Genomic DNA, 27,601 nt, shown 5'->3' with positions numbered 1-27,601 from the left:
TTCCCTAAGACAGAGTTAGGCTTCCTTACTCAGAGGAAAAGAATGTAGGTCCAGCAGGAATGATGTAGGCGGAAGTGGGTTGCGTTTTATGAGTTACTGTGCACATGGGTAATGTTTTCATTTCAGATGCACTTGAATTCTTGGTTCTTAAAGGCAGGGATGGGTGATTTCTTAACTTGCCTCAATCATTTATAGAAATGAGGACACTGGAGGGCATAACTGCCCAGAAAATGAATCACTGGGCTAGAAAGCAAGTATCATTCTTAGAAGTTACTTTGGCCTGGTCAGTGTACCAGCTCTAGGGCCACAAGATCCAGTGCAGGTCTGGGAAGGAGTTCTTGGGCTGTCTGTAGCCTTTCTCTCTGGGGTTTCGATCCTAGGCAGCATGAAGCTAGTGACTCCGTATATAGCCCTGCAGTATCTCTAGACCCCTCCTGGAGATCTGGAGGAATTCACCTTAGTGGAGAGGGTACTTTGGGGCTTTCGGGAATGGAGAAAACAGCTAGAAACAGAATGTGCAGTTGGCAGAGCTAAGATTCACGGTATCAAAACTTTGCTGCCCACAGAGCAGTGAGGCGGCCTGGCTCTGAGGTCAGGGCATCCTGCCCAGTGTCTTTGCCTGTGTCTGCAGCATGCTCAATATGTCTAGGTCTGTGGGTTTTGAAGGTCGAGTCTTTGTTTACTTCTGCTCCCTCTTCCTCATCTTGTCTCTTCTTGGTGCAGTACACCTTAGACTACATATACAGTAAGCGGTAGATAAGGAGATGCAGACCTGAGGGATTTCTCAGTTAGGGCTCCCGGGGGTACAAGCAGAGGTAGGGAGTCTGTACCGTCTCTGGCCTAAGGGACATAGAAGACCCTTTTAAAAAGAGCAGACAAAGTGGCTCTGAGACCATAAGCCAATGACAAAGTTCCCTGGGTTGTTCAGGTGACTGCAGAGGGGCTGGGGCCTCGACCCTTTGATGGAGCTGCCACCGGGTTACCAGGTAGCCCTTGGTATAGGTAGCTGAGCCTTAGGCAGAGAAAGAGATCCCTTCAACTGGTCTGACCTTCCCTCTCCGACTGAGTCTTCTGCCCCTCACTTTCTTCTTGAGGAAGGGGCCTTCCTAATTATATCCCCCTCAGCGCACATGGAAATGAGTTTGGATTTTCTGAGCATACACCAGCTGGCTGGGGGGAGGCAGCCCAGAAGGCTGCTGGCTGGGGAAGGGAGGAGAAAGGAGAGGGAGAGGAGGGAGCCAGGCCAAGATGAAACATTCTCAGTGTTCTCTCAGGCAGAGCAATAGTGGGGCGTTGTGGGCACCCCACACATCATAGACCTCCCCTCTCTCCTCCACAGAGGAAAGCATCTTGCTCCAGCTGATAGGACCAGCAGAGAGCTGAGTCCCACTCTGGCAAGCCCATTCTCTGAGAATGGTTCTCTGACTACAAACCACTTAGCTGGCAGCGAGGGGGGTTGTCCGGTGTTGGACTCATCCATGCGCTGAGAGATCCTTACGGATTTCCTAGGCCTTTCTTTCCACTGGGTCGAGGGAAGTGGAACCGAAGCCCAGAGGAGGGATGGGATCTTCCCCTCACGACAGATCACAAGTCTGTCATCTTTGCAGCTGGGTTCTCCCGGTGGAGTTGCCTGCTTGCGGGTAGCGAAGGTTCTCCTGGCAGCGGTCACCGCACAAGCTAGGGTCCACCGGCAAAGCTAGAAAAGGCTGCGAGGGGCGGGGGGGGAGGGGCGGGGTGGGGTCAGGCGCTTGACTCCGCCTCCTGGCGCTAGGTTCTGCCTGCGGCCGGGCGCTGGCTCAGTCTCGGCTGCTTGCCGCTGTCGCTCCGGGGCTGCGGGATGACGCCTCCTCCTCCCGGACGTGCCGCCCCCAGCGCACCGCGCGCCCGCGTCCTCAGCCTGCCGGCTCGGTTCGGGCTCCCGCTGCGGCTGCGGCTGCTGCTGGTGTTCTGGGTGGCCTCCGCCTCCGCCCAAGGCCACTCGAGGAGCGGACCCCGCATCTCCGCCGTCTGGAAAGGTAGGCGGCGCCGCGCGCGACCGGCGGGGCGCGGGATCGGACGCTGTGCGGGGCGGGTGCAGAGTGTGCGGCACCCGGAGAGAGTGCGTGTGCGCAGCTCTGCGGGTCTCAGGCTGGCCCCGAAGGGAGCGTGTGGGTCCGGGTGAGTGTATGTGAGTGTGCGTACTGTCACGCCGGAGCGGGCTGGAGCGCTGCAGCGTGCGAGCGAGTGGCTGGGGCCCGGGCCCAGCTAAGTGGCGCTCCAAGTCCAACGGCAGCTCTGAGCCCGAGCCGCAGCGCCCGAGCGCGGGGGGAGGCTGCGGGCCCCTGCCTCACCGAGGCTCTTTGGCTTTCCGCCACGGTGTCGACTATACAGGACCCTTCTTTCCCCTGCCCAGCTTCCTCACCCCGACCTCCTCCTTGCGAGCTGCGGGCTCTGCTGGCACGCGGGGCTCAGGCTCAGGCTGGTGAAGGGGGCGCGGACCCATTGCCGCCGCCGCTGCGCTCGGGCTGCGGGAACAAAGACCCCGCCGCCTGCCCCCGCCCCCGCCCCGGCCCGGAGCGCGGGCCGGGCAAGAAGGTGGGCACCCTGCGGCGATCCGGGACAAGGTGGGGTGCAGGGGCTCCGAGCACCTGGGCGCTGTCTCCGAAATGCTAGGACCAGCCGCTCCCCCATTGCCCGCACGTGGCAGTTGTCACCAGAAATCAGCACTAGCACGGGGAAAGGGGACAGTGCCCATTGGGTGGGGCGAGGCCACTGGGACCCTCCAAGCGGCGTGTCTGGGGAGGAGTGTGCAGCCTTAGGACTGTAGTGAAGATGAGAACCTGAGGGACTGGAGTCTTTTCTTCGGGCATCTCAGTTTAGACCCACGGACGGTGGGACAGAAAGCTGGCTAGGTTGGGGTTGGAGGCTTTCTGCCACTAGGGACTGAGCTCCCCTCCCTGCATTGCACACAAATGCCTCCCCGCCCCCAGGCAAACTCAGCTCTGTACCCAAATTTGGCATCTCTGCAGCCCCTCCCCTAGTGGTGATGGGGGATTCACACCGGGGGCTGGGGGTACTGGTCTTGTCTGTCCCTACTGTCCCTTTGATGGCTTGGCAGTTTGCAGGGATTGCGGAAGTCTGAGCCTTATCTGGGGCAGGTATTCTTAGCAGAGGGGGGGAAACCCACATAAAATGAGTGGCCTGAACTGCCGCAGCAGCTCAGAGAATGTGACTTGTCCAAGGTCACTGGGCAGTGTGGGCACTCACTGTGCAGGAGGGGGCTCTGATCTGACCCTGGATCTGTCCTGGGCCAGAGTTAGGGAAAGAAGGAGGATTTAGATGGTTCTCCAACCATAAACTAGGTACTCTAGTCTCTAACTCTGCCATCCAGCCAGAGGTGCGCCTGGTGAAAGAGGAGCATCTTATCTGGACTCTGGACCTCTCGTTCATGGTGGACACCTGCACCTGCCACAGTCGCACCACTTCAGCCTCTCTTCTTCTGTCCCTGCCAGCACTTTAACTTCCTCCTTCCCCTTGTGTCCTGGACAGCCCAGCGCATGAGTATGTCAGAGGAGACAAATGGTTATGTCTGAGTGTTCTGGAATCTCCCTCTGGATCAAACTCCTTTCATTTGATCGTGCTTGTTCCCCCCACCCCTGACCCCCTCAAATCCTTCCTTGACCTCCCGCCACATACTCAATGCTTAACCACTTGTTAGCACTTAATGCCTGCCTCTCTGTCCCTGGCACTTAGTCCTCTCTTACCCTGAGACTATTTAAAGCTGCTTTCAGCCCTCTTACCCACTTCTGAAGCTCCCAGCCCATCTCTGCGCTTCCCTTGCTTGCACTTCACTGTGTGACCACACTGGTAATGCACTATTGACCCCCTCTGGCTGGGATCCACCAGACACTCACCAATCTTGTCCAAGGACAGTCTGCAGTCTCCTTCACAAGTGCCAAGTGCCCCACTGGCCAGACAGGCCCTGCCATTCACCTGCCCCCAAGCCCCCAGGGCCACCAGCTGGTGATGGTGTGCCCGGCTGACAGCTGCCTCCTGTCTCCTATGGGGTAACACATGGCAGTCGGATAGTAGGGAGTTTGGATAGGGCCAACCCAGGCACAGAGTGAGTGAGAGAGAGAAAGATCCTCTGAAGTTTGCAATAAGCCTAGGGCCCGGTCTGCCAGTGGATGGGACATAGCAACCTTCAGGGTTGACTAGACTATGGATGGTGGTAACCCCACATACATATTTCTCTACAAGACATAGGTTTAGAGTTTAGTTTTGAATCAGGACAGAATAGGGACTGGGACAGTTATGAAAATGTCTTTATTTTCTTTGCTTGTTTCCCACCCTCATTCTAAGCCTTAGGGAAAGATTAAAGGAAGGGCTCCCGGAGGGTCCCAGACTGCAATTGTTTGCAACCAGATGAAAGCCTGGCGCAGGACAGCTTGGGCCAGGGAGAAGGGTGTTCCGTCATAGCCTGCTGGGTATCCTGAGCTCTGCACCTGTCTTTGACTCCCAGAGGTTGCCCGAGCAGGAAGAGCTCTGGAGGTAGTCCCCACGGGCCATCCCTAACTTGTGAGTCAGTCAGCAATGTAAGCGTGTGTGACTCTGATCTTCCTTCAAACAAGGGCGGGAGACGGCAGGTGGCAGGTGAGGGCATAGTGTGGCAAGAAGTTGGTGTACTTGTTAGCCTGTGTACTTCTTCCCAGGAGTTGGAGAAGGAGAAGCCCACGGAGGTCCTGACCCCCAAGTCAGAGTGATCCAGCCTGTCCGCAGAAGGAAGACAGTCCAGTCTCCAGTCCCTCACTGCCCAGCTGGTTCTTCCCCCTCTGGCCCAATTAAACAACAGGATGTTATTGTTGACTTAGGAGCTGCTGGGTAGCCATTAAGGTGCCACTCCCCAGGGTAGGGGGGTTGTTGTCACCTCCTCTAGGGGATGAGGTCACAGCTGGGGCTCCCCAAGCATCAGCATTTCCAGTGGAAATCCCTGCCCCCTTGGGGGACTGAGATGAATTCATCACCTTCAAGGTGAACCCCCTGCAGAACTGAGGGGGGGCAATCCCCAAGAGGAAAGGGGGTTTCCTAAGCTGCAAGAAATGCTTGGTGCCGTCCCCAGAAGCTCCCTACCAAGTTCTGTGATGGCTCTGTGCTGAACATGGAAGATTCTGAGAGTAGGTATCGGGGTGGAGCTGCAGATCCAAGTCAACTCAGTTGACTCTGGCACCTCAGGGAGAAATAGGTGAGAAGTCAGTCAGGAACCTAGTTCTGGCCTAAGTGTTCTGGCTTCATTTACTCTGTGACTCTGAATGAGTCTTTGCCTTTTTCTGAGCCTCAGCTCAGATGTCGGAGAGGGGAGGGGGAGACTCTCATTCACTGGTGGGCCACAATTCCTTCAGATTCCTTTTTCTTTAGGATGAGGAGGGCAAAGCAGAGGCTGTGGTGGCCAGTTTAGATCTTGGTGTTAAGTAACTGAAAGCCAGGCAGTCAGGGGAAACCCTTGCGTCTTGTTCCCTTCTTCTCTTTCCTATCATAGGCTGAAAGTCAAGGATCCTTTGCAGGGAATGGCCTGTTGGCTGTGACCTCGAGGGTGGACACACATTTAACAGGCGCTTTCTGAGTTCAGCTTTGTGCTGGTTCTAGATTGGCCTCAAGGGTCCAGCGGAGAAACAAAATGAGTTAGTGTCCTTGTAGCTAGGAAGCCTGGGCAGATAAACCTGTACATACACTGACAGGATCTCAACAGAGGGCAGTCGTGGGGTTAAGGAAGTCTGCCTGGCCAGTGGATGCCATAGCAAAGCTGAGATGACAGAGGTGGGAACTGGCTGGGTGAGGAAGGGACAAGGGAAGCACCTGTCTGACAGGGGTGAGTCAGCTTTGGCCAGGGATCCAGCGAGGTGTCCCCTCAACCCCCCAACTGTTTAGCCCCAATGCCCTGGAACTTGCTATGTAGTCTAGTGTGGCCTTGAACTCATATAAATCTACCTGTCTCTGCCTCCCTAGTGCTGGGACTAAAGGCCTGTGCATCACCATACCTGACTTCAGCAAGTTTCTTGGAGATATGTGAGCCGGGCCTCTTGGCACTGCATGGACAGCCTTCTAGAGAAAGACAGTGGCAGGCAAGGCTGTCCAAAGTCCCTGAGGGAAGTTGTGATGGGGTCCAGGCCCACTAGGACCTCCCCATCAGCTCCTGACTAGGGGAGGATTCTTCACGTAGGAGGCCTGCCATGCCCTTTCTCTGTATGTAAAGCAGAAGAAACTCCCTTGTATCCAAACCCTGTATTGCAGACAGGGTAGGCACGATTCATCTGACCAATTTCTCCTCCCAGGAACCTTGGTCCCTTTTGAGAACAGATAATTTTCTAGGCTGAATATGATGTTTTCTGCATTTGGGAGAAGTAAATTGTTCACTTGTCTTTGAGGAGTGCTAGGCCAGGTGGTCTGTGAGGCTCAGCCTGCAGGGGGCAGTCATGAGAACAATGACTCTAGAGTTGCCTGCTAGAATTGCAGCTGACAGCCTGGTCTCCACCGGTTTCTGTGCCCCTCATTGGACCCCAATTCAGGATGACTGTGTCTTGAGAGACTCACCACACTTCCCTGCCTCTTACTAACAGCTCTGAACCAAAAGGCTTCCGCTTCTTAGTTTTCTTTTTCGGTCACCCCAGAAACCTTGCTGCCCTTCAGGAATAGGAGAGACAGGGGGGGCTCTTGATCTACCCTGGCCATGCAAGAAGGACCGGCTGCCAGATGTATGAGCATCTGGCTGTCAGTGAGCCAGGCAGACTAGAGAAAAAGGAGAGAGTAAAGGACCACAGCCCTGGAGCCATAGAGTCCAGAGGCTTCTACCTTCCTTAGCCCAGGTCCCAAGTTGCTGCCCCACCACAGGAGAAGGTTCTTCAAGCCTTTTCCTGCATCAGGCCTTCATCCTGGCTGCACTGTCTCGTATGTAGATTGCACTCTGACATCCTCAACACCCCTCCGTTCCTCTGGGATACTCTGCTGTGTATTCTCCCCTGAACACACAGCCATGCAGAGCTCTGCTTCCTCAGAGCCTGATGGTTACCCTCTGGTCCTTCTCTCCATCCTTCCCAGCACTCACTGCTCCCCGGGGCATCCTCCCTGTACCCTACCAACCCTCCTCCTCAATCCCCTCCTCCTGCCTATCAATTCTTTCTCAGTTCCATTGAGGAACCTTCTGAGATGACCACACTTTACCCACCCTGATGGCACAGAGCTCAGGGTGTGAGAAAAATGTCAGAGAGAAGCTGGGTCAACCACACTGGCCCCAGATGGGGAAACTAAGGCCCAGAGATGGCAGAACAGACTCAAGGTCACTGGGAAATTAGGCAGAACTAGTGTCAAGGCTGTGTTTTTCTGCCCTGAGCTTACTGGTGGCCCAGCTCTCTGCCCCTTCCCAATGTCCCGGCTACTGTCATGATTTTCTGGGTCTAAGGCTTCTAAAGCCTCTTACCTCCTTGGTCTGTTTAAACTGAACCCAGAGACTTTCTAGCCACACCCACCAAGACCCTCAGATTTAGACCCGCTTCGTATAGCTCGTGTCTGATCTTCACTGAACAGAGCTTGGGTCTCAGGGGGCAGTTTGCTCTGTGTCATGCCTCAGGCTAATCTGGATTTAACCACAACAGCAGCCTGGGGATTAGGTTGATCCTTCAGGGCCTCCTGTACCCCTGCTTCTAATCAAGACCCCGGGCTTTGGGCCAGCATTCTGGGGACCCTCATTGTAGAGGGCAGCCAGCCCTTGACCCCTGCCTGCACCTTCATTCAGCTCCTGGGAGAGGAAAAGCAGGAGAAGTCCTGTGCTTGCCCCCAAGGGAGCTGTTAGTGATGGAAAAGGGTCCCCTGGGAAGTCAGAAGTGCACAGCCAAGACTATGACAGAAGGTTGACATGGGTGATGCAGTCAGGGGAAGAAGAAGGAAAGATGGGGACACAAGGTATAGCTGCTGCTGTGCCTCAGCATACCAAGTGAGGTCACCATGACAAGCACTGTGCCCCATAGGTGGCTCAAGAACCTCTTCTAAAATGTCTGCTCCTCTGAAGAGTGGTAGGAGGCTACCCTCCTCCTAATGGCTGGCCCTTCCTGTCTTGCCCAGCCCTGGCAAGGGACGGTGGGCCCTCCTTCACAGCACGTCACGTATCTGGTGAAATCCCACCAGACCCAGTGTGATCTGAGAGAAGGGAACACAACCAGAGAGTGCAGGGCAGAGTAGTGAAGGCTGGAGCACTTCCTGGAGCACTTCCTGGAGCACTTCCTGGAGCCAGGGGATTTGGGTTAGATATTCAAGGACAAGTGAGATCCACCTGCAGCAGAGGAAGGACGGGGCAGTGAGCACTGCCCGTGTGCACATGGGAATTAGGCATAGCAGGGATTCTCAGAGTCAAGGCGAGCCTCGGCTGCCCCGCTTTTGGGGACTGGTCCCTGCTGGGATGGACAGCCTGGGAGCTGTGGTGCGCCGTGTATAGTAGAAAAGGACTGCTGGGCACACTCAACCCAACCGCTTCCTATTAAGGACGGAGATCCCGGATTTATCTTCCGGGTTTGTCATACTGGCTAGCATTTAGGGTGAAGGTGACATACCCCACCTCAGATTCCTGCCCCACCTGCAGGCACACTCATGTTCACTCAGACACACTTGTCAAGGTGTCACAAGTAGAGGGCAGGCATTTGATGGCAAGTAGCCTTTGTCTGGACTCTAGCCTCCCTTGGCTTCAGCCACCTCAGAGCTATAGAAGGGGCCGCCCTGGAAGTCCCTGAGAGCCCATCCCTGGAGTACGGTGGGATACATACATATGTTCAGGTTCCAGAGTTGGTCTGTATCAGGCTCTGCTTATACCGAGCTGTGTGATTCTGGGTAAGTTGCTTAGCTTCTCTGTGCTTCTCTGTGAAGCAGAGCTAATAAGAGACCAGACATCATATGAGCGTAGTGATTTGCTGAGTTAATAGCTCTAAAAAAACCACTTGAGACAGCACCTGGCAGATTCCAGTGAGGGCCAGCTTCACCGTTGCCATCCCCATCCGTCTCTCCACTTTACTCACTTTACTCCCCCCTCCCCCTTCTCCTGCAGCATCTCTGGTTTCTCTTGGAATGCAGTTCTGCAGTTCTGGCACCCCAGACCCAGCCTTAACGCTATGCTGGCTGGCTGCCCTCACACTGTCCCCTGCTGGTCCAGGCTAAAGCTGAGGCTGGGAACCTTCTGTCTCACCATGGTCGTCCACCTGTCTTTCTCCCTACTGGGCTGAGGTAGGCATCCTCTACCTTCTTGCCACCCCTGCCCTGGCTCTGAGCCCAAGAGCAGATTCTGTACTTTTGCCCATTGCTGCTTTGAAGCAGCCATTAGCTGACCCTTAGGGCTTTGGGAATCTGCTTGGCCAAAAACCAGCTAGGAGTTAGATAAGGTGTGGCATCGGCTCTAGGCACCCTGCCTTTCCTGGGATTGAGCTCAGAACCTCCTCCCGACTCTAACTGGGCTCCTTGACTACCTTCCATCTCCACCAGAGAGCCCATGAGTCCTGCTCAATTCAGCTCTCCCCAAATGTACTTCTCATCAGAACTTTGTCTCAGCCTCTTTGTCTAGCAGCCCAAACCCTCTGGTCATGGTGATGTATGCAAGTGGTCTCAGCTCTTGGGTGCTTTGGAAGGGCCTTAGTTTTCCTCTCTGTAAAACGGGGATGCAGAAGAGAAGGCAGAGATGTCTTGCTTGCCTTCTGTGCAGCGTGGTGGGGATTTGTTGGGCTAGCCAGTGGAGGTAGATGAGGTGACGCTTTTACAGTCTCTCTCTGCTTTCCGAAAGCTGTGCTCACATCTTCAGCGTGCACACTCATGTTTTCCCCTAACGACCTGTGAACTTAAAATCGTGACTGCTTTGTATTCGTTCTTGGAATCTTGATGGGTCATAAAACCCAGGCAGTACTAGTAACCCCCATCTCCGCCAGCCGCAGAAGGGGAAACTGAACTCAAAGAGGCCCTGCCACAGCTCACAAACAACCAGATGCCTGGATGCCAAAGAGAGTGGGTGGTTTCTCAGAGCCAGGGCTGAACCAACACCTGAGATATCTTCTCCTCCTACCCGTGGCTGACCTTGGCAGTGGGTGTAGGCTTGCTGATAATGAGGGTAGACTCATTACTCCAGGAGGGACGCTACCACATTAGGGCCTTGCCACCCATGCTGGCCCGGCACTTGTCTGGCAGCTGGCAGAACCCAGCCCTGTACAGGTGTTACCAGTACCCTGACAGTGGCCGTAATCGGCTCTTAGCACCAGGCCAGTGCCATCTGGAAATGGCCATATCAGAGGCAGAGCCAAGGAAACATCTGTCCCTGTGTGTCTGCCACCACTGGGAGGGGTTCTCCTCACCACCCTGCCTTCCATTAGTCATGCCTTTGGGTTAGTTACTAAAGGCCTTTGAGAGATAGGGCCCTACCTTGGAGGTGGATGGGTGATTCCCTTCCTTCATCAAGTTAGTGACTCCGTGCCTGGTGAATAAGGGGTTAAGGGGAGGGTAGTGGGAGAAATGGGAGTTTGAGCAGTTCTCACCACAGTCCCTCAAAGAAGTCGTCCTGAGTGAGGGAGGCTTCAGAGAGATGCAGTGGCAAATGAGTTCCCAAGTCTGTGAGCCTCCCTTGGGTGTGTGTTTGCCTTTGGGCCAATGCCACAGCCTCCATGGCCCCTGAGTCTCCCAGCTTGGTGGCTGTCTAGATACCTGCCATGATGTGTATTATGGGAGACTCCACAGGGTGGAGAGACTGCAGGTTAGCAGAGACTGCAAGAGCGCAGCGCGGCTCTTCATTCTTTTCTCTAAGGGTGAGGATGTGAGTGGGCCGGTAAGTGCAAAGTGGGACACAAGTGCGGGAGGAGGTCCCTGCCAGACGTGGCTGGGTCCCCAGTCCCTGGCTGGCCAGGCTCTTGCTCCTTGGTGACTTAACTCAGCTATTTCCTACTGGGACACCCACATTCTTGCCATTCTCTGCCCACTTTCCAAGGGCTTTCGGAGGTTAGCATTCAAAGCTGATGGGTTCAGTGGGTCAAGGCCAGCCCTCCTCGTTCCTTTTGTAGGCAGTAGCCCTCGCTCTACCCTTCCCAGCCTGCCCTCCTCTTTCACAAGCGTGCAGGCTGTGGGGAATGACAGAAGCAGATGGCACAGCATCCAGAGTGAAGGAGGGGAGAACAGATCCTTCATTAGGCAGGCCTTCTTTGAGAAAACCCACCGTTTTCCCAAAGAAAACCTCCCAAATTCCTACAGTTGGGACGGTGATGGGGGAATGGCTCCCAAAAGGGATCAAGCTTGCTTGCTTTTTTTTTTCTTTTGCAATCGAATCAAGGCCTTGTGGGCACCCTGTCTGGAGTACCATGTCCACATGGGGCCACTTCCTGTAGTCTTCCCAACACTCACATCTGTCTACAACTGGGTCGAAGCCTTGTTCTCCCTATCCTGTGAGGAGGTGGGGGCTCAGGGACCATGGACCAGCTAGCTATGGGACCGCCTGGGGACTCTGCTCAGGCGAGCCAATAATGGCTCTGAATCACATGGGGTGGGAGGTGGCCGTTCTTGTGACTAGCCTGCCTTGAGGCCATGTCCTCTCTGTGTGCCCCTAGCCCCCTCCCCTGCCTGAACCCCTGGTTATTCTGGGAGCTTTTAGCTACCACTTAGTCAGCCACTAATGCGTCAGGCCGGGGAGTGAGGGGGGAGATACCGTGCCAGACGGTGCTCCTTTTAGACACACAGGATGGAAAGGAAGCAGGGGGAGCCGGGAGCCGGGAGGTGAGGGACTGCCAGAATATGGGAGACATACCCACTCCTGGCCCTGCTCCTTGGTAGCAGGCAGTAGGAGAGACTGATGGTCAATATGTCCTTGGGCTATCTGTGTCTTCCTTGCCCCACCACTAAGGCCTAATCTTCTGGATTCTTCTTTCATTAATTCTGTCAGGTAGAAGCCCTCTGTTACCGTACACTCGGCTATGTTCATGCAGTTTCCTCTGCTTGCACATCCCTTCCCCATTTCTGGCCAGTCTAGCTTTTATCTGTCTTCTCATCTCTTTGGATTCACAAGACAGCAAAAAGAAAGTATTGAGGGGAGCAAACACTTAGGCTAGACCTTTTAGAGGTAGACTCCAGTTTGCTCAGCCCCTGTCTAGGTAGGACCTTGAATCCATCCCTTCCTCTGGCCTAACTTTCTCTGAGGTGATCTTGGCCAAAAGGGCTTGCTGCTTGCTGCCTTCACTTCCAGGCAGCCCTCCTGCCCAGAGCCCCCAGCGCCACCCCCCACCCCCAATCCTGCTACCCTGAACAAAGCTTTCTTTCATGGATTCACGGAGCTGCTGCTCTGACACTTCCTGGGCACAATCGGGCCCTTTGAGGGCCTCGGGCAGTGCCGGGAGCCTGGGCTGGGGCTGGGTGGAGAATGGGCCAAGGTCTTGTCCTGGGGCTGAGCTGGTGCCATCTCCTTCCTCCCCCTAGTTCATAACACATCACCAGGCACAGATCTGGGAGGGGCAGAAACCTGAGGGTCATGGGAGGGTTGGTCCTAAGCTTCTGTTTGTTCTGCAAAATGGGGCCAGCAGTTCATGCTTTCCCTCACTGACCTTGCCTAGGCTTGAGGCAAACAGGCTTGCAGATCAACAGAGTGCTGCCCTGGTTGTATCTGTTACCCTTACCCGGCTGCTGACACCCTCCCCTGCCCTTCAAAGCTTCTAAGGGTCTTCTGGAAGCAGCCTGGGCTCCCTCCTAGGGCTATCTGTGTAGTGAACTTCCTGTGGTGTGGGTGCCTCTTGTCTACACTTCTGAAGTGAGCCAAGTGCCCTCCTCAGGATTAGTCCTTGTTTCTTCCACACTCCTTCACCCTTTCAGGACTGCTCTTTGACAGCCCTGCTGCCTCCAGACAAAGGCTCCCTCCATGGTCCCCTCTGGTGCCATTTTCCCCTTGAGTTAACTTGTACATTAGCCCTGCCTGTCCCTTCCTGTCCCTTGCCTGTCCCTTCTTGCCCATCTCTTGCCCATTCCTCGCTGATCTAGCTTTTCTCTGCCTCCCCATCCTCTGAATCCACAAAGCAGCAAAGAGAAAATGTTTTGGGAAGTAAACACTTAGGCTAGACCTTTTAGAGGTAAACTCCAGTTTGCCCAGTCTCTGTCTAGGCAGAGCCTTAAATGAGTCCTTCAAAAAGCAGTGGGGATGGGGAACAGGAATGGGGAAGGGGTGGGCAGGACTTCTTTGGGGTCCAGGCTGTTAACCTTGATGCAGGTGCCTGGGCGCTAAGGAGACTGGTGGAAGTGGCCATCGCAGCTTGGGAGTGCTTCTTTTTCTCAGCGTTGGGGCTGTAGTCTCAGTGACCCAGCATCCCCAGGTGCAGATATGGACCTTTCCCATCTGTCTCCCAGTCTGGTTGTTACAGAAGTGTGAGGGACATTGTGCTACCTGGGACCTGGGCTCTGGGCTGCTCATGCTGCTTAGGCTTTGGGTGAAAGGAAAGCCACGAGTCAGGAGGACCAAGCGTCTGCTGCCTGCTGAGCCGGGCTTTACAGTTTTATCCCAGCTCTGCCACCATTGAGCAACTCTATCCAGAAAGCAGCACAGAGCTGGGCTCTCCGCCGGCACCCTACACACCTGGGGCTAATCTAATGAGGGGCAGCTTTGGTGGGGTCTAGGGTGTGAGAGGTAGGGTTCCTGGCCCTCCGTCCCCACCCTCATTGCTGGATCAGGCTGTTTGTGGTGTGCCCCAGGAGAGCCAGGTCAGTTAGAAGGCAGCGGACTCAGCACTTCTGTCTGTACCTCAGCGAGGCTCACATCTCCAGGAACATTCGTGAGAACTGATACTGTCCGGATGAAACATTTTGCCCTGCTTGCGGATGTGACCTTGGGCCAGGCTTGTCCCCCAGAGGGCTCAGTTTCCTCCTCAGCACAGTGAGCCAGTCCACAGCAAGAAGCAGAATCTGAATTATTCCCACTGTCTGTCTGGGATCACCCGGCTGTGGAGAAGTGTGTGTTCAGGAAAGAGGATGAGTCGTACACTGAGTATTCCTGCCATTCCTTGCCTCTGATGGAGGCGGGATCATTAGGAATAGCTTAAGTAGCAGCAAGAAGGATGTAAGGCAGCCCTTGAAGAACTGGCATGTTTGTTTTTGCCTGGACTGGGTCATGTTCTGCTTGGGGGTTACTGCCAAACTGGCTGTCCCAAAGTTTGCTGCAGCTAAAAAAAAAAACAAAAAAAAAACAGTGGTCAGACCAGGTTCCGGGGTGAGGCCCCGGCTAATCAGAGGTGAGGGGACAGTGGCTAGGTTGATTGCTGAGGGCATGGTCATAAACCATCTCATCCCTGTAATTTAGTCCTGCAACCAGGACAACCTCAACAATGTCACTAGAGATGAGACAGTTTCTCCCTGGAGGCGATGGCTACAGACAGTTTCTTTTTTGGGCAAAACTGCCCTGGTCAGCCCTTCTGCTGAAAGGCGTAGGCTGTACTTTTTGAAGGTCCCCTGTCCCGGAGTTGCTGAGTCCCAGAAGGAGCTGGCATCTAGACAAGTGAAATCAGGCTAGAGATTACTTTTGAAGACAGAGCAGGAGGGGGCTGATTTAGGACTCGTTCCCCACCTGCCTTCCTGTGTTTGGGGGTTGTCTCTTCCTTGACCTGTTTTCCCAACTGTGTAATGGGACGGAGTAGATGTTATTGAGATTGGTTCCAGTTCTGAAATGATGCCCATTAAGGGCCTAGGGTAAGCCAGGAGGGGTTGGAGACAACTTCTCAGTTGTAAATAAAATGGCAGCCCAAGGATCCGAACCCTAACTGGGGAGCTTCGAAGCCTTGCTGTTTGCTTCTGGAGAGACTGAGACGGAGGGGAATGGAGACTCCCTCCCAGTACAGAGCTGATGGTCTTCCCATACCTGCACAGCCCCTCAGGAGTATGTGTATCTTTGGGAAAGAGGACTGGTTTTCCTAAGATCCCTGAAGTGCCCCTCACTCTGAGATAACACACACTGTGGGGAGGAGGACTGTGGCTTTGGGTGAGGATGGGCGGTTGCTGGGGTCCCCCAGGGCATTCCTTCCTTCTCAGGTCCACCTAAACCAGACCTTGTCTCTGAACCTTCAGTGCCCTGAGCCTGGAGCATTAATTAGCCGGCAGGGTCTCCTATGCCTGTGGGAACTCCAGGGTTTTCTTGCTCAGGGTGTTTTTCTCCTTCATGCTTTCGCAGGAAAGGACCATGTGGACTTTGGCCAGCCTGAGCCACACACCGTGCTTTTCCATGAGCCAGGCCGCTTCTCTGTCTGGGTGGGTGGACGTGGCAAGGTCTACCTCTTCAACTTCCCGGAGGGCAAGAATGCCTCCGTGCGCACGGTGAGCTTGGGTGCCTGCCCTCCCCTCTTCCTTCCTCTTCCTTGTCCTTGGTTCTAGTGATGGCCTGTATGGAGAAAGAAGGAACTTTCTGCACATGGCCTTCTACCTCCATAACCTCACACACGGGTCCTGGGGGAGGCTTCTACAGGTAGTCCACATTGGAGCTGGGAGTCTATGAGGAGAAAACCTGGGAGCTAACACACATGGCCAGGCAGTGCTGATGGGGGATTCAGGCTAGGAAGCTGGATTCCAGAACCTATAGCCTACCTTTGGGGATTGCTAGGCTCTGCTCTTGTTATCAGACAAAGAGCTTATATGACCTTGGGAAATGTGCCTACCCTCTCCAAGTCTCAATTACATCTGTGGAAGATGTAGAAGATAATAGTCTCACCCAGAGCTTGCCCTGAGGCTGTGTAGGCAGCACTTCAGGGCCATCTCACCCCTGGAAGGGAGATTAATGCTTCTCCCCCTCCTCCAGGTGAACATTGGCTCTACAAAGGGGTCCTGTCAGGACAAACAGGTGAGTCGGGACAGGGACCATGGGGAAGAGTGGGCCCCTTGGAGAAGAGGGAGAAGATCCTGAGAGCCTAGGAAGGGAGGGAACATGGCTTGCCCTATGGTCTCTAGACTTATGGCCAGTCCTTGGGCCCCTAGACAGAAGGGGAGAGATAGGCTCCTGACATAGGCCTTGTTCACCGGGCGATAGAGCCAGCTGTCCTGGGTGGCTGCTATCTGTGCACAGGCCTTTTGGGTGTCTTCTTTCCTAAGACCTTGCTTGGTCTTAGTGTCTTCTGGGCCTGCCAGGGACTCCCACCCAATTCTCTCCTCCCTCCCACAGGACTGCGAGAATTACATCACTCTTCTAGAGAGGCGGGGTAATGAGCTGCTGGTCTGTGGTACCAATGCCCGGAAGCCCAGCTGCTGGAACCTGGTGAGAACCCTTCCCGTGTGCCTGCGCAGTTCCCATTTCCTGGGTGGGTGTCAGCCCCTCATGCCTAGACAGAGGTGAGAGATGCTGAAACTGGCATTACCCTAAGCAGAATCTCTGGGAGAATAGGCTCCCGGCTGCGAAACTGACCCTCACAGGGTGCCGTGGCCAGTGGTTACGTGACCATCTGCACCTCTGATCTCCTCCAGGTGAATGACAGTGTGGTGATGCCACTTGGTGAGATGAAAGGCTATGCCCCCTTCAGCCCGGATGAGAACTCCCTGGTTCTGTTTGAAGGTAGAACAGCATTGGGCAGGGGCCCCGGGAGGGTGCTGCTGCATCAGGTTCGGAGTTCAGGGGCCGGAGCCTGGGGGAAGGACTTAGAGATGGTGATGTTTTTTCCCACATGTCCTCCTACCATCCCAGGGGATGAAGTGTACTCTACAATCCGGAAGCAGGAATACAACGGGAAGATCCCTCGGTTTCGCCGCATTCGGGGCGAGAGTGAACTGTACACAAGTGATACCGTCATGCAGAGTGAGTCAGACCCTGATTGGGTTGAGGGTGGACCAAGGGGTGTGAATGCTCAGGGTGGCAGATAGTCTCCTGATGTGTCCCAGGAGGACTTCCTAAGAGGCACAAATCTGAACAGTCAACACTAAGGAGTCTGAGTTGTGAGAGAGGAGGGATCGCTGAGAAAAAGTTGTGGAGGCCAGATGGGTCTGAATAACTCTGGGAACAAACACAGAAGAAGCTGAGACCTAGCATGAGGCCCTCAAAGCCAAAGTTCATCTTTCTCATGAACCCATATGGGGCAATGGCCCCATCTTCCTCATTAAGGCTCTGTTGATTAGGCAAAAGTGACACCGGCACCCCAGGGACTTTCCTGCAGTCCCCAGGCATGAAGTCATTGCTCCTGGGCCCATGACATCTTTGTAGAGGAGGACATAACAGGTGTGGGGTATTGCTTTAGAGTCGAAAGCCCCATGGGGCCTTAAGCGCTGTTCTGAGTTCATGTTCGTACATATCTGGGAGAGGTATGCAAGGCTGAGTGGCTACCACACAGGTTTCTAGCCTTATACCATATCACCCTTGTTCCTGGCAGACCCACAGTTCATCAAGGCCACCATTGTGCACCAAGACCAAGCCTATGACGATAAGATCTATTACTTCTTCCGAGAAGACAACCCTGACAAGAACCCCGAGGCTCCTCTCAATGTGTCCCGAGTGGCCCAGTTGTGCAGGGTGAGATAGCCCTGTGAGGGGTGGGTGTGTCTGTATATGTACAATAGGAGTGTGTGTGTGTGCGTGCGCACAGGCTATCATGTGTCTTTGAGTAAATATGGTTTAGCTTTGCATGCATATTGGATGAACAAACACGTGAGTACAAAAGTACACGTGTGTTTACCTGTGTTGTGTTTGTGCGAATTTGCTGTATTGTGTGTTTGCGTACAAGTGTGCAAAGGTGAAAGTAGCAGATGTGTTTCTATTCCTGTCTGCTATGGAGGACCCAGAATGTTCATCTGCAGGGCCCCAATGGGTCCTGGGCATAGCAAGCTGGAGCCCACCTGAACGCTTGCCTAGGGTCTCCACAGTTCTCAGCCCCTAGAAACCTGCCCTGCTCTGGGTACTTGGAGTGCCTCTGGTGTGTCAAGCAGATGCTGAGGGGATTCTTCTGCCTTCTTGTCCTTCCAGGGGGATCAAGGTGGTGAGAGTTCATTGTCTGTCTCCAAGTGGAACACTTTCCTGAAAGCCATGCTCGTTTGCAGCGACGCAGCCACCAACAGGAACTTCAATCGGCTGCAAGACGTCTTCCTGCTCCCTGACCCCAGTGGCAAGTGGAGAGATACCAGGGTCTATGGCGTTTTCTCCAACCCCTGGTGAGGAGTAGTTCCTGGTGTTAGCAGCCAGGTGCTAGGCTTGAGTTGTTACCGGGTGTGTGCGGTAGTGGTGGGCAGCAGCGTGGTGTGTGTGTACTGTTGTATTTTTGCCTCTGTACATGTGATGTGTAGCCATGGGTCACGTGCCCGTTCCTGCCTGTGTGTTCCCCCGTATGTGTGCCCACAGCTGATACTAGGCCTCGGGAAAGGGTGCTGGGTGTGATCACAGCTGCTCACACACTGCCTGATAATTCACACTTTTTAATCATTTTCATTGATTGGAAGGAAAGCAGGCAGGTGTTGGGGGGGTGGAGAAAGACCCTGATCTGGCTCGTATGTGCATGGAGCCACAGACTGGGCAGGACCTGAAGGTCTGGGGCCCTGAGGCTTCAGCACCCAGCAGCCTGTGACCTCGGAGGTGGGGGGCAGATAAGGACTGGGCAGATAAGGACTCAGGCTGTGACGAGGTTCCTTTTTCTTTTGGTAGGGCAGAACAGGTGGCCTTTGAACTCAGTGATGCTGTAACAGAACCCAAGGTTGTGGTTTTAGATTGTAGTGGGGGAGAACTTAGTTGAGCTTCCCTTCTTCCTTCCCTCCCTTCTTCTGTTCCTCCCCTGTTAAAACCTTGTTCGATATGCTGGGCACCTTACTGAGGTGGTTTGTATATCCCTGCAGGAACTACTCAGCTGTCTGTGTGTATTCACTTGGTGACATTGATAGAGTCTTCCGTACCTCCTCGCTCAAAGGGTACCACATGGGCCTTCCCAACCCTCGACCTGGCATGGTGAGCCATTGACCAAGCACGGCCCAGACCCCAGCCCTTCCTGGTCTCACCTCTGAGTCACCACTGACCTACTCCTCTTCTCTTCCCCAGTGCCTCCCAAAGAAGCAGCCCATACCCACGGAAACCTTCCAGGTAGCTGATAGTCACCCAGAGGTGGCCCAGAGGGTGGAACCCATGGGGCCACTGAAGACTCCATTGTTCCACTCTAAGTACCATTACCAGAAGGTGGTCGTCCACCGCATGCAAGCCAGCAATGGAGAGACCTTCCATGTGCTTTACCTAACCACAGGTGATGGGCTATCCCAGAACTCCCTTTTTTGTTTGTTTGTTTGTTTTTTTAACTCTGTAAAAAACAGATTTGAACCGGGGGTGGTGGTACATGCCTTCAATCTCACTACTTGAGGCAGAGGCAGAGAGGCAGAGGCATCTCTGAGTTCAAGGTCAGCTTGGTCTCCAGAGTGAGTTCTAGACCAACCAAAGCTACATGGTGAGACAAAGCAAAACAAAAAACATGGAAGGTACAAAGAACCATGTAGGTCACATTTGCTTGGGCCTTTAGGTGTAGATGGAGAATTGAGTGTTCAGAGCTGTGGGGAGCTGTGTTAGTGTGTGTAGCTGTGGAAGCTCAGGCAGAGTGGGAGAGCCTCCTAGAGGACATGAGGCAGAGGAGAGAAAAGAGAAATCGTCCTGAGTTGACAGAAGATCATGCGTTAGAGCTCGAGGCAGAGATGCAGTGGCTGAGCAAAGCCAGGTGCTGCTTTGGTCCAGTTTTCTCACGCTACGGAGAAGGCATAGGAACAGACATGGAAGCCGGGGGCCGGGGGTGGGGGGGGCTTGAGCACTGGGCCTCCTGGGGGCCTCTGCTATTCGGAGTAAGACCCACGAGGCTTTCCGTTAGTCTTTGGGGTTATGCAGGTGTGAAGAAGAGTTAGAAAAGTTACTAGGACAAAAAAAATTGATGCCATGTAAAGGAGTTTCAGATGGCAAAACCTCACAGAGGCCTGAGACACCCTCTCCCCTCTCTGTCCTGGGGGGGTGGGGGGTGGCTTCCCTGGAGGCGGCTGAGTGAGTGCTCTCGAGATGCTTGAAAGCCTTGGTGTACCATGAGCGTAGTTTGTGTCTGCCTCCTCAGCTCCAGTTCATAGTGGGGTGGTATCCTGCAAATCGTTTGAGAGGCCATTGTGGCCCCAGCCAGAGACCTTCCTGGAAACTAGAAAGGACCCTATACCACTGGGACCATTCATCAGGGTCCAGGCTCCATCCCTCCATTGTTCAGACTCCCTCGAGTAGCTTCCTGTTGCTGTTCCACTTTGGGGCTTCCTTGGCCACGTTGGCCTGGTTTGAAGCTAGAGACCTGTTGTGGTCATTGTTTGGATCCTGGAAATCTCAAAGAGAGGATTTTCCCACAGGACATTAGGGACAGAGGAAGGGAGGTCGCACAGTGCAGGACTGGGAAGGCTGGCCAAGAGCCCATCACTCCATTCCTACATGTCTGGGCTATATGCACACTCAGGGATTATGGAGGGAGTCTCTTCTCTTCCCTGTGGCCCATGGGATAGAGACCAGTTTAGAGCCTGCAGCATTTAGAAATAATGGGGCCAGATAAAAATAAAGAATTCTCTAGGTCTCAACAGAGAATGGATGGAAGCTCTTACAATGGGAACTGGGCTCTGTTTGCCTGTTTTATCTATGTCTTTGTGTCTGTCTTGGATAAGGTCAGAGGCCATGTTGGGAGTTTGTCAGGTTTAGGTAGTCTGGCTACATCCCAAAGCCTGCAGGTTGAAATACTGAGCCTGGAGGAACGGTCTCAGGTAGGCATCATCTGACTGCTTTTTTTGGGGCAGATGATGCCCTGGGAAATGGGGGTGGAAGGAGAGAAGGAAAAGGCTATTCTAGAAACTGGGACAGCAGTTGAGGTGGGATTAGGAGGACCAGAGTCAGGGTACCCATTAGTCCCCAACAGGTGCCAATGGAGAAAAAGCTGCTCTAGCAGTCTGGTTATGTGACCTTGGGAGCCCTCATATGGAATCTAAGGTTCTTTTCAGATCTAAGATTTTACAAAAATTAAAATATCCCTTAAGACCGAGTACAATGAGGAATCCTGGATTGACTCCGGGAACAAAAGAAGGACTCAGTGGAAAAACCCAAGAAACCCAAATGAAGTCTGTAGCTGAGTGCATAGGAACACACTGGAGTCAACTGCTCAGTTGTGACGATTTACTCTGGTTATGTAAGGTTTCCAGCTGGGGAAACTGGGAGAAGGCTAGACCAGGACTCTTGCATGCTATCACAACTTTTCTGAAAACCTAAAATAAACAATTAAAGACAATATATCCCCTAGGCACCTAGGATGTAAGCAACTTGTAAGAAAAGGCCAGATGTGGGGTTCTGACCTGTCTGGGCTCCAACTGTTCCCTGCTGTTCTGAGATCTGTGTGACCTTGAACAAATTGCACAGCTTTTCTGCACCTCCCTTATCTGCAAAGTAAGGGAGATAACGCCTACCTCAAAGGGCAGAGGAGGGAAGGGGTAACCAAGGTCATGAGAGGCGATGATCCTGGCTTGTTTTTGAACTTTGCAGCCTCCAGTAAGCCTTTGGCATATTGGGGGCACTCACTGAGGGGATGTCTTTTGAGGATCAGCCTTGGAAACTTCCAGGCTGCCCTTGGGCTCTCTATTTCTTCTCAGTCAGCTGTCCTCACCCCACCCTACCCCAGTCCTGTGACACTCGCCTGAGCCGTGACTCCCAAACTCTCCCCGCCCAGTGTCTTTTCCTGGCAGCCCAGCCTTGACGAAGGCTGTTGACTGAGGTGGGCTTCTGTCTATTGACTCTCTCCTCTGCTCACCACCCACAGACAGGGGCACCATTCACAAGGTCGTGGAATCCGGGGACCAGGGACACAGCTTGGTCTTCAACATCATGGAGATCCAGCCCTTTCACCGCGCAGCTGCCATCCAGGCCATATCATTGGATGCTGACCGGGTGAGCTATCCCACCCTACTCCGTACCCTTGGGACCACCCAGACATCTGGCAGAGGAGAGGGCTACTCTGTTTGCAATTTGCATGCCCTTTCAAGGACCTCAGAGGTGGCAGAGTCCCTTCTTCAAAGCTTGAGAACTCAGTGGAGGGCTCTGGCCTGACCCAGTCTTGCTCTTTTTCCAGCGGAAGCTCTATGTGACCTCCCAGTGGGAAGTGAGCCAGGTACCCCTGGACATGTGTGAGGTCTACAGCGGAGGCTGCCATGGCTGCCTCATGTCCCGAGACCCCTACTGTGGCTGGGACCAGGACCGCTGCGTGTCTATCTACAGTTCCCAACGGTACATTGGCCCCAAGGGAAGGCAGACCTCAGAATGGGATGCATTGAAGGGTTACTGGAGGATCATTCTGGGGTCACATGAGGAGAGGTGGGAGACTTGGTTGCAGCCTCTCAGCTGCTAATGCTTGCCCCTCCTAATTCTAGGTCAGTGCTGCAGTCCATTAATCCAGCTGAGCCACACAGAGAGTGTCCCAACCCTAAACCAGGTATCTCATCTAGCCCTAACCTTGACCCCAGGCTGATGAAGGAAGCACAGCTATGCCTCAGTCACCTTGATCTACAGAAGGCATGACCTTGACCTGAGGCCCCTGGACCATATCCTGCTGAGGGAACTCCCATGATGTCGGGTGCTTTTGAGAGGGCTGGGGATGTGGGAGAATACGAGAAAAAAAAAAAAAAACCAGAAGTCAGGATTCCCACCCCGTCTCCACCATGTTCCATTAGCCTTGCTCTGGAAGCCACGTGTGCAGCTCCCGAGTGACCTTGACTCCTCTTCCATCTATTTCCTCCTTTCTCAGACGAGGCTCCCTTGCAGAAGGTTTCCCTGGCTCGGAACTCTCGATACTACCTGACCTGCCCCATGGAGTCCCGCCACGCCACCTACTTATGGCGCCACGAGGAGAATGTGGAACAGAGCTGTGAACCAGGCCACCAAAGCCCTAGCTGCATCCTATTCATAGAGAATCTCACAGCCCGTCAGTATGGCCACTACCGCTGTGAGGCCCAAGAGGGTTCCTACCTCCGTGAGGCTCAACACTGGGAGCTGCTGCCGGAGGACAGAGCACTGGCCGAACAGCTAATGGGCCATGCCCGGGTTCTGGCCGCCTCCTTCTGGCTGGGGGTCCTGCCCACGCTCATACTTGGTCTGCTGGTTCATTAGGGCTTCTAGGAGCTGGGTGTACCCCAGGCTTCTGTAGCCCAGGAGAACTAGAAAAATGACACACTCAGCCGGCCGGCCCGGGAGCTCCCTGTCCACTGATTCTTCCAGGATTGCTGAACAATCCAGTGGGGGACAGAGGGCCTGGAGATGTCCAGCCGCAGGCGGCTGCTGGGGCCCAGGTTGGATAGGGACAGTGAGGGACTGTGAAACGAAGGCACCGACTGTGAAGCTGGGCCATCAGCAACTCAAGACTTTATCTTCTCGAGAATATTTTTCAAAATCTCCTCACACTTGACTTCATGCAGTGATGCACCTGGCCTGAGAGCCCATCGATCGGCCTGGCAGTGCGCTTTGGGAAGGGGAGCTGGGACCCCCATCTCTGGACCTTGGGGCTGAGTCCTTTGGGACTTTCTGTACCCAACTACTTCCTTCCCTGCTCCATGCTGGGTGGCCAGTGTCCCTGCAGGCCCCGGGCTGCTCCTCTGCACCTCCCACTCAGCCCGGGTCCCACCGGACAGCGCCTTGCATGTTTATTGAAGGATCTTGGCTTTCCGGATGGAAGGGTGGGAAAAGCTCTATTTTTATGTTAGGCTTATTTCATGTATAGCTACTTCTGACTGCATCTGTATGAAAATACCAAAACTACATGCTGGGGGGGTGGGGTGGGGCGGGTAGAGGGAGGGTCTGGGAAGGGGGGCTGGGGCTGATCCCAGGCCGGGGCTCCCTGGGATAGGATCAGAGTCCAGGGACAGGCATGGTTTGAAGAGAGTGGCATGAACTGACTCTGCCCTGGGAGCCCAGTCTGAGGGCATGAGCCTCCAGTGTGGGGTGGTTATGGGAGGGGTGGGTGAGGGAGACAGGGGAGAGCGAAGAAGAAAACTGAGCCCTACGTAGATTTGCCGTGGTCATTTTGAAGGAGGAGCCGGGTCCACAGGGGGAGGTTCCAGGACTCTGCCCTTGGCATTGTGGGTTGGGGGGCAGGGGGAGTCTTTCCCTTCCCCTCAGCCCTCTTCCCCAGGGGCTGTGCTTCCACGCTCCTAACCTCCCACCTTCAGCTCAGGACATGTCCTAACTTAGGCTAAACTGTGAAAATTCCCGTGGAGATAGCCCAGGCCGAGCTTTTCCAAGTGGGCCTCCCGGCCCCTAGTCCATAGATTTCAACAGAGAGCTGACCCTTCTCCAGCTGTGTCTGGGGCAGGGCCTGGGGCCGGGGGCCTTCCAGCTTCCGTCCCTTATCTCTTCTCAATGCACTTTAATAATGTAACATATTACTAATAAACAAGCTATTTATTTACTCATGTCTATTCCCTGTCTTCCATGCCTGTGGTGCTGAGTGGGACTCCTGCTTGTCACTCAATACCTCCTGCCTGTGTGAACATGAACATCACCGCCTTAGCTTTCTCCAGTGATCCTGCTGGCAGGCAGGCTCAGAGGACCTTGGCTAGAGAGGGTCGGGGATGAGGAATATGAGCTTGCAACCACTCAGCAAAACTTGAGCCTGCAGCCCTTCCCCTCCCATAGCTCCAACCCCTTCCCTTCCCTTGGGAGGCCTGGCTAGATCACTCCCTATCTTCAAGGGTAGCCCATCTGAGGGGGAAAACTCAACAATGGGGAACACTGGGATTTGGTGATAGAAGGGTGTGTACAGGAGGCTGGTGGTGCCAGCATCCGGCCAAGGGATGATTGGTTGCTCTTGGCCAGGCAGCTAGGAAAGAAAAGAGATGGGATTGAGACAGAGGAGGCTGCCTGCTGTTATGTCTCTATCTTGAGCATCCCCTGTTTGAGAGAGAAAGGGCAGAGGTTGGTGAAAAATGGGAGGGAATATGGCTGCTCAATGGATGAAGGTGAGGACTAAGGGCAGTGGTAACAGGATAGATCTGGGGTAATACTGGGTTAATACCTGACAGCTCAGAAGGAGTGTTTCCCCAGTGACCTTCCTTCCAGTCTTCTCTGCCCCATTAAAAATGTATTATTTAGCCGGGCAGTGGTGGTGCACGCCTTTAATCCCAGCACTTGGGAGGCAGAGGCAGGCAGATTTCTGAGTTCAAAGCCAGCCTGGTCTACAGAGTGAGTTCCAGGACAGCCAGGGCTACACAGAGAAACCCTGTCTCGAAAAACTGAAAAAAACCAAACAAACAAAAAAAAAAAAAAAAAGAAAAAGAAAAAGAAAAAAATGTATTATATATGTATATATATAATATTTTTATTTAAATAAATTATATATTTTGTAATTTATTTTATATTTTAAAGTATATAAATTATTTTATAAATATATAATATATAACATATTTATAAAATTTATGTTATTTTATGTCTATGGGTGTTTTGTCTGCATGGATGTCTGTGCATCACATGCATGCTTAGTACATGCAGAAGCCAGAAGAGGGTGTTGGATCCTTTGGAAGTGAAGTTACAGATGGCAATGAACCAACATGTGGGTGCTGGGATTTGAACCTGGGTCCTTGAAGAACAGCCATAGCTTTCAACTACTATGCCTCCTCTCCGGCCCTCTGCAGGGTCCAGACCCAGGCCTTTGGAGTTTCTTAGGAGCTTTTCTGTTGAAGCAGTAATTGCTAGAGAGGGGTGCATGGCCAGTTGGGGACAGTTTCCGTGAATCAGCCAAACTTCTAGTGAGCTATGGAAGAGTCCCTGAGACTGGGAGTCTTCACCCACAGCATTTCCCGTTCATTTGCACCAGCCTAGAACTCATGATTAGGCCACGTTTTTCTCCTAATCTTCCCAGGGTGACAAAAGTAGTGAAAATGATTGGGACTGTGGGCCTTGAGGCATCTGAGGAACCCAGATCTGTAGCTGGAGCAGAGTCCTCAGCTGCTGGTGCCTATTGTGGTCTGAGGCACACTCCTTCCCTCCAGAGCTTCACAGGGTCTAGTTCCAGTCTATTTGTTCTCTGCCTTATAGTTGAGGCGGTGGCGGCAGCAGCAGCAGCAGCAGCAAATGATTGATGATGATGATGATGATGATGGTGATGATGGTGATGATGGTGATGACGACAATGACAACTTCGTAGCCTCCTCGGGGAGACTTCAGATGAAGGAGAGAGATGGGCTTCAGTCCCCAAGTGAGCAGAGCAACTAGTGAGGAATGTGAGTCTAACCCTGACTCTTCCCAGGTCACTGGGTGACCTCTAGGGTGATCTCTGCCTTTTCTGTTCCTCAACAGCCTTCCTCTTCCCTTTGGGAATGCTCAGTGCATCCTGATGAGTCTGTAGAAGGGACTTGAGTGATTAAGCACTCTCCTTTGTCTCTACAAAGACACCAGGAAAGGCCTAGCCAGGCAGAAGCCTGTGTATGCAGGCATGACATGAGCCTGTGTAGATTCCACGTAAATGAGCCAACAGACAGAGGGCAGTTCGGGACAAGGCTCTTGTCTGTTTGCCTTGATGGGTGGTCAGCACCAGGGGCCTCAGTCCGGCAATGGGTAGATGGGACTGTTAAGCTTGGCCCAGTGGCAAGCAGGCTTGATGCTAGGATGGCCACCGGATATCCATGATGCCAAGGATGGCTGGGATGGGAATGCACCTCATCCCTCTACCTCTGTCCTAATACATTCTCATTTGGAAGCAAAGGAAGGACAAAGTCTGTGAAGGACCAAAGGCTAGCCACTGAGGAGCTCATATGCAGATCCCTGCGTCCCCTGACCCCTGCCATTCCTGGGACCTTGTCTGGCAATAGAAACCTGTTTGTCTCTAAGACCCTTTTGGCCACTCCCTCTGTCTGCGGGCCCATGAGGCCTGAGCTACCCTCATGCCTTGGGACCCCACCTTTCAGTCTTTCATCTACTGTTCCTGAAACCCCCACGCCTTGATCCCTGTGATTTGTCTTTCTGGGCTATGAGAAGGAGGATGCTAACCGATGGGGATTTCCGGATGACCTGGAGTGAGGCTCTCTGGACTCATCACTCCTCAGCTTGCTTGCTCCAGAGGCTAGAGGAACCATTTGGAAGAATTTACGTAGATGCAGGTCTCAAGGTCCCAAGGCACTGATCCTGAAGTCCCTCAAAGGCTGGTAGGGGATAAAAGCTAGGGGATAAATGGTGACCATTGATGAGATGACCCCAGATCAGAGGTGGGAGCCTGGGGGTCACCCAATGTACCTGGCATGCTCAGAAGAGGCTTCAGAGGGTGTATAAGCCCCTGCCCCAGGAAGAGAATGGCAATGGAAGAGGAAAAAATAATTTTGCCAAGGTGGGGGCAGATGTCTATGGGCTTGTGGGCCTAGCTGAAATACAGGGAATTCCATGAAGGCAGGGTGCCCCGCCAGTGCTGTTCATAGCTGTATCCCCAACACCTGGGCCAGTGCCTAGTCCCCAGGAGTACTCCACACACTTTGATGAATAAATCAGATGAAAGGAAGGAATGTCAGGAAGTGAGACTGGACAACTTCATCAAGTGCCAGATCCTGTGAGCTAAGGCCCCAGATCTTTAACCTGCAGGTGCTAAGGAGTCATTGCAGGACAGGGGTGGGAGAT

At 53.6% G+C, this 27,601-nt stretch overlaps 1 protein-coding gene across 1 annotated transcript; it reads left to right on the top strand.

Moving 5' to 3' along the window:
• Nucleotides 1–1,796: 1,796 nt before the first annotated feature.
• Nucleotides 1,797–24,407, top strand: Sema7a (semaphorin 7A (JohnMiltonHagen blood group)). Its single transcript, XM_076925566.1, has 14 exons — nucleotides 1,797–2,015; nucleotides 15,182–15,324; nucleotides 15,803–15,844; nucleotides 16,163–16,255; nucleotides 16,462–16,549; nucleotides 16,679–16,789; nucleotides 17,358–17,497; nucleotides 17,948–18,132; nucleotides 18,808–18,916; nucleotides 19,007–19,205; nucleotides 21,771–21,898; nucleotides 22,080–22,234; nucleotides 22,378–22,439; nucleotides 22,752–24,407. Exons 1-14 carry the CDS (start codon nucleotides 1,838–1,840, stop codon nucleotides 23,111–23,113), a joined length of 1,995 nt encoding a protein of 664 aa, XP_076781681.1. The 5' UTR covers nucleotides 1,797–1,837; the 3' UTR covers nucleotides 23,114–24,407.
• Nucleotides 24,408–27,601: the final 3,194 nt, after the last annotated feature.

This window comes from Arvicanthis niloticus, chromosome 26, assembly GCF_011762505.2.
Source record: "Arvicanthis niloticus isolate mArvNil1 chromosome 26, mArvNil1.pat.X, whole genome shotgun sequence".
NCBI classification, from domain to species: domain Eukaryota; kingdom Metazoa; phylum Chordata; class Mammalia; order Rodentia; family Muridae; genus Arvicanthis; species Arvicanthis niloticus.
The sequence above is the reverse complement of the archived record's forward strand: the minus strand, read 5'-3'. Positions and strand labels throughout refer to the sequence as shown.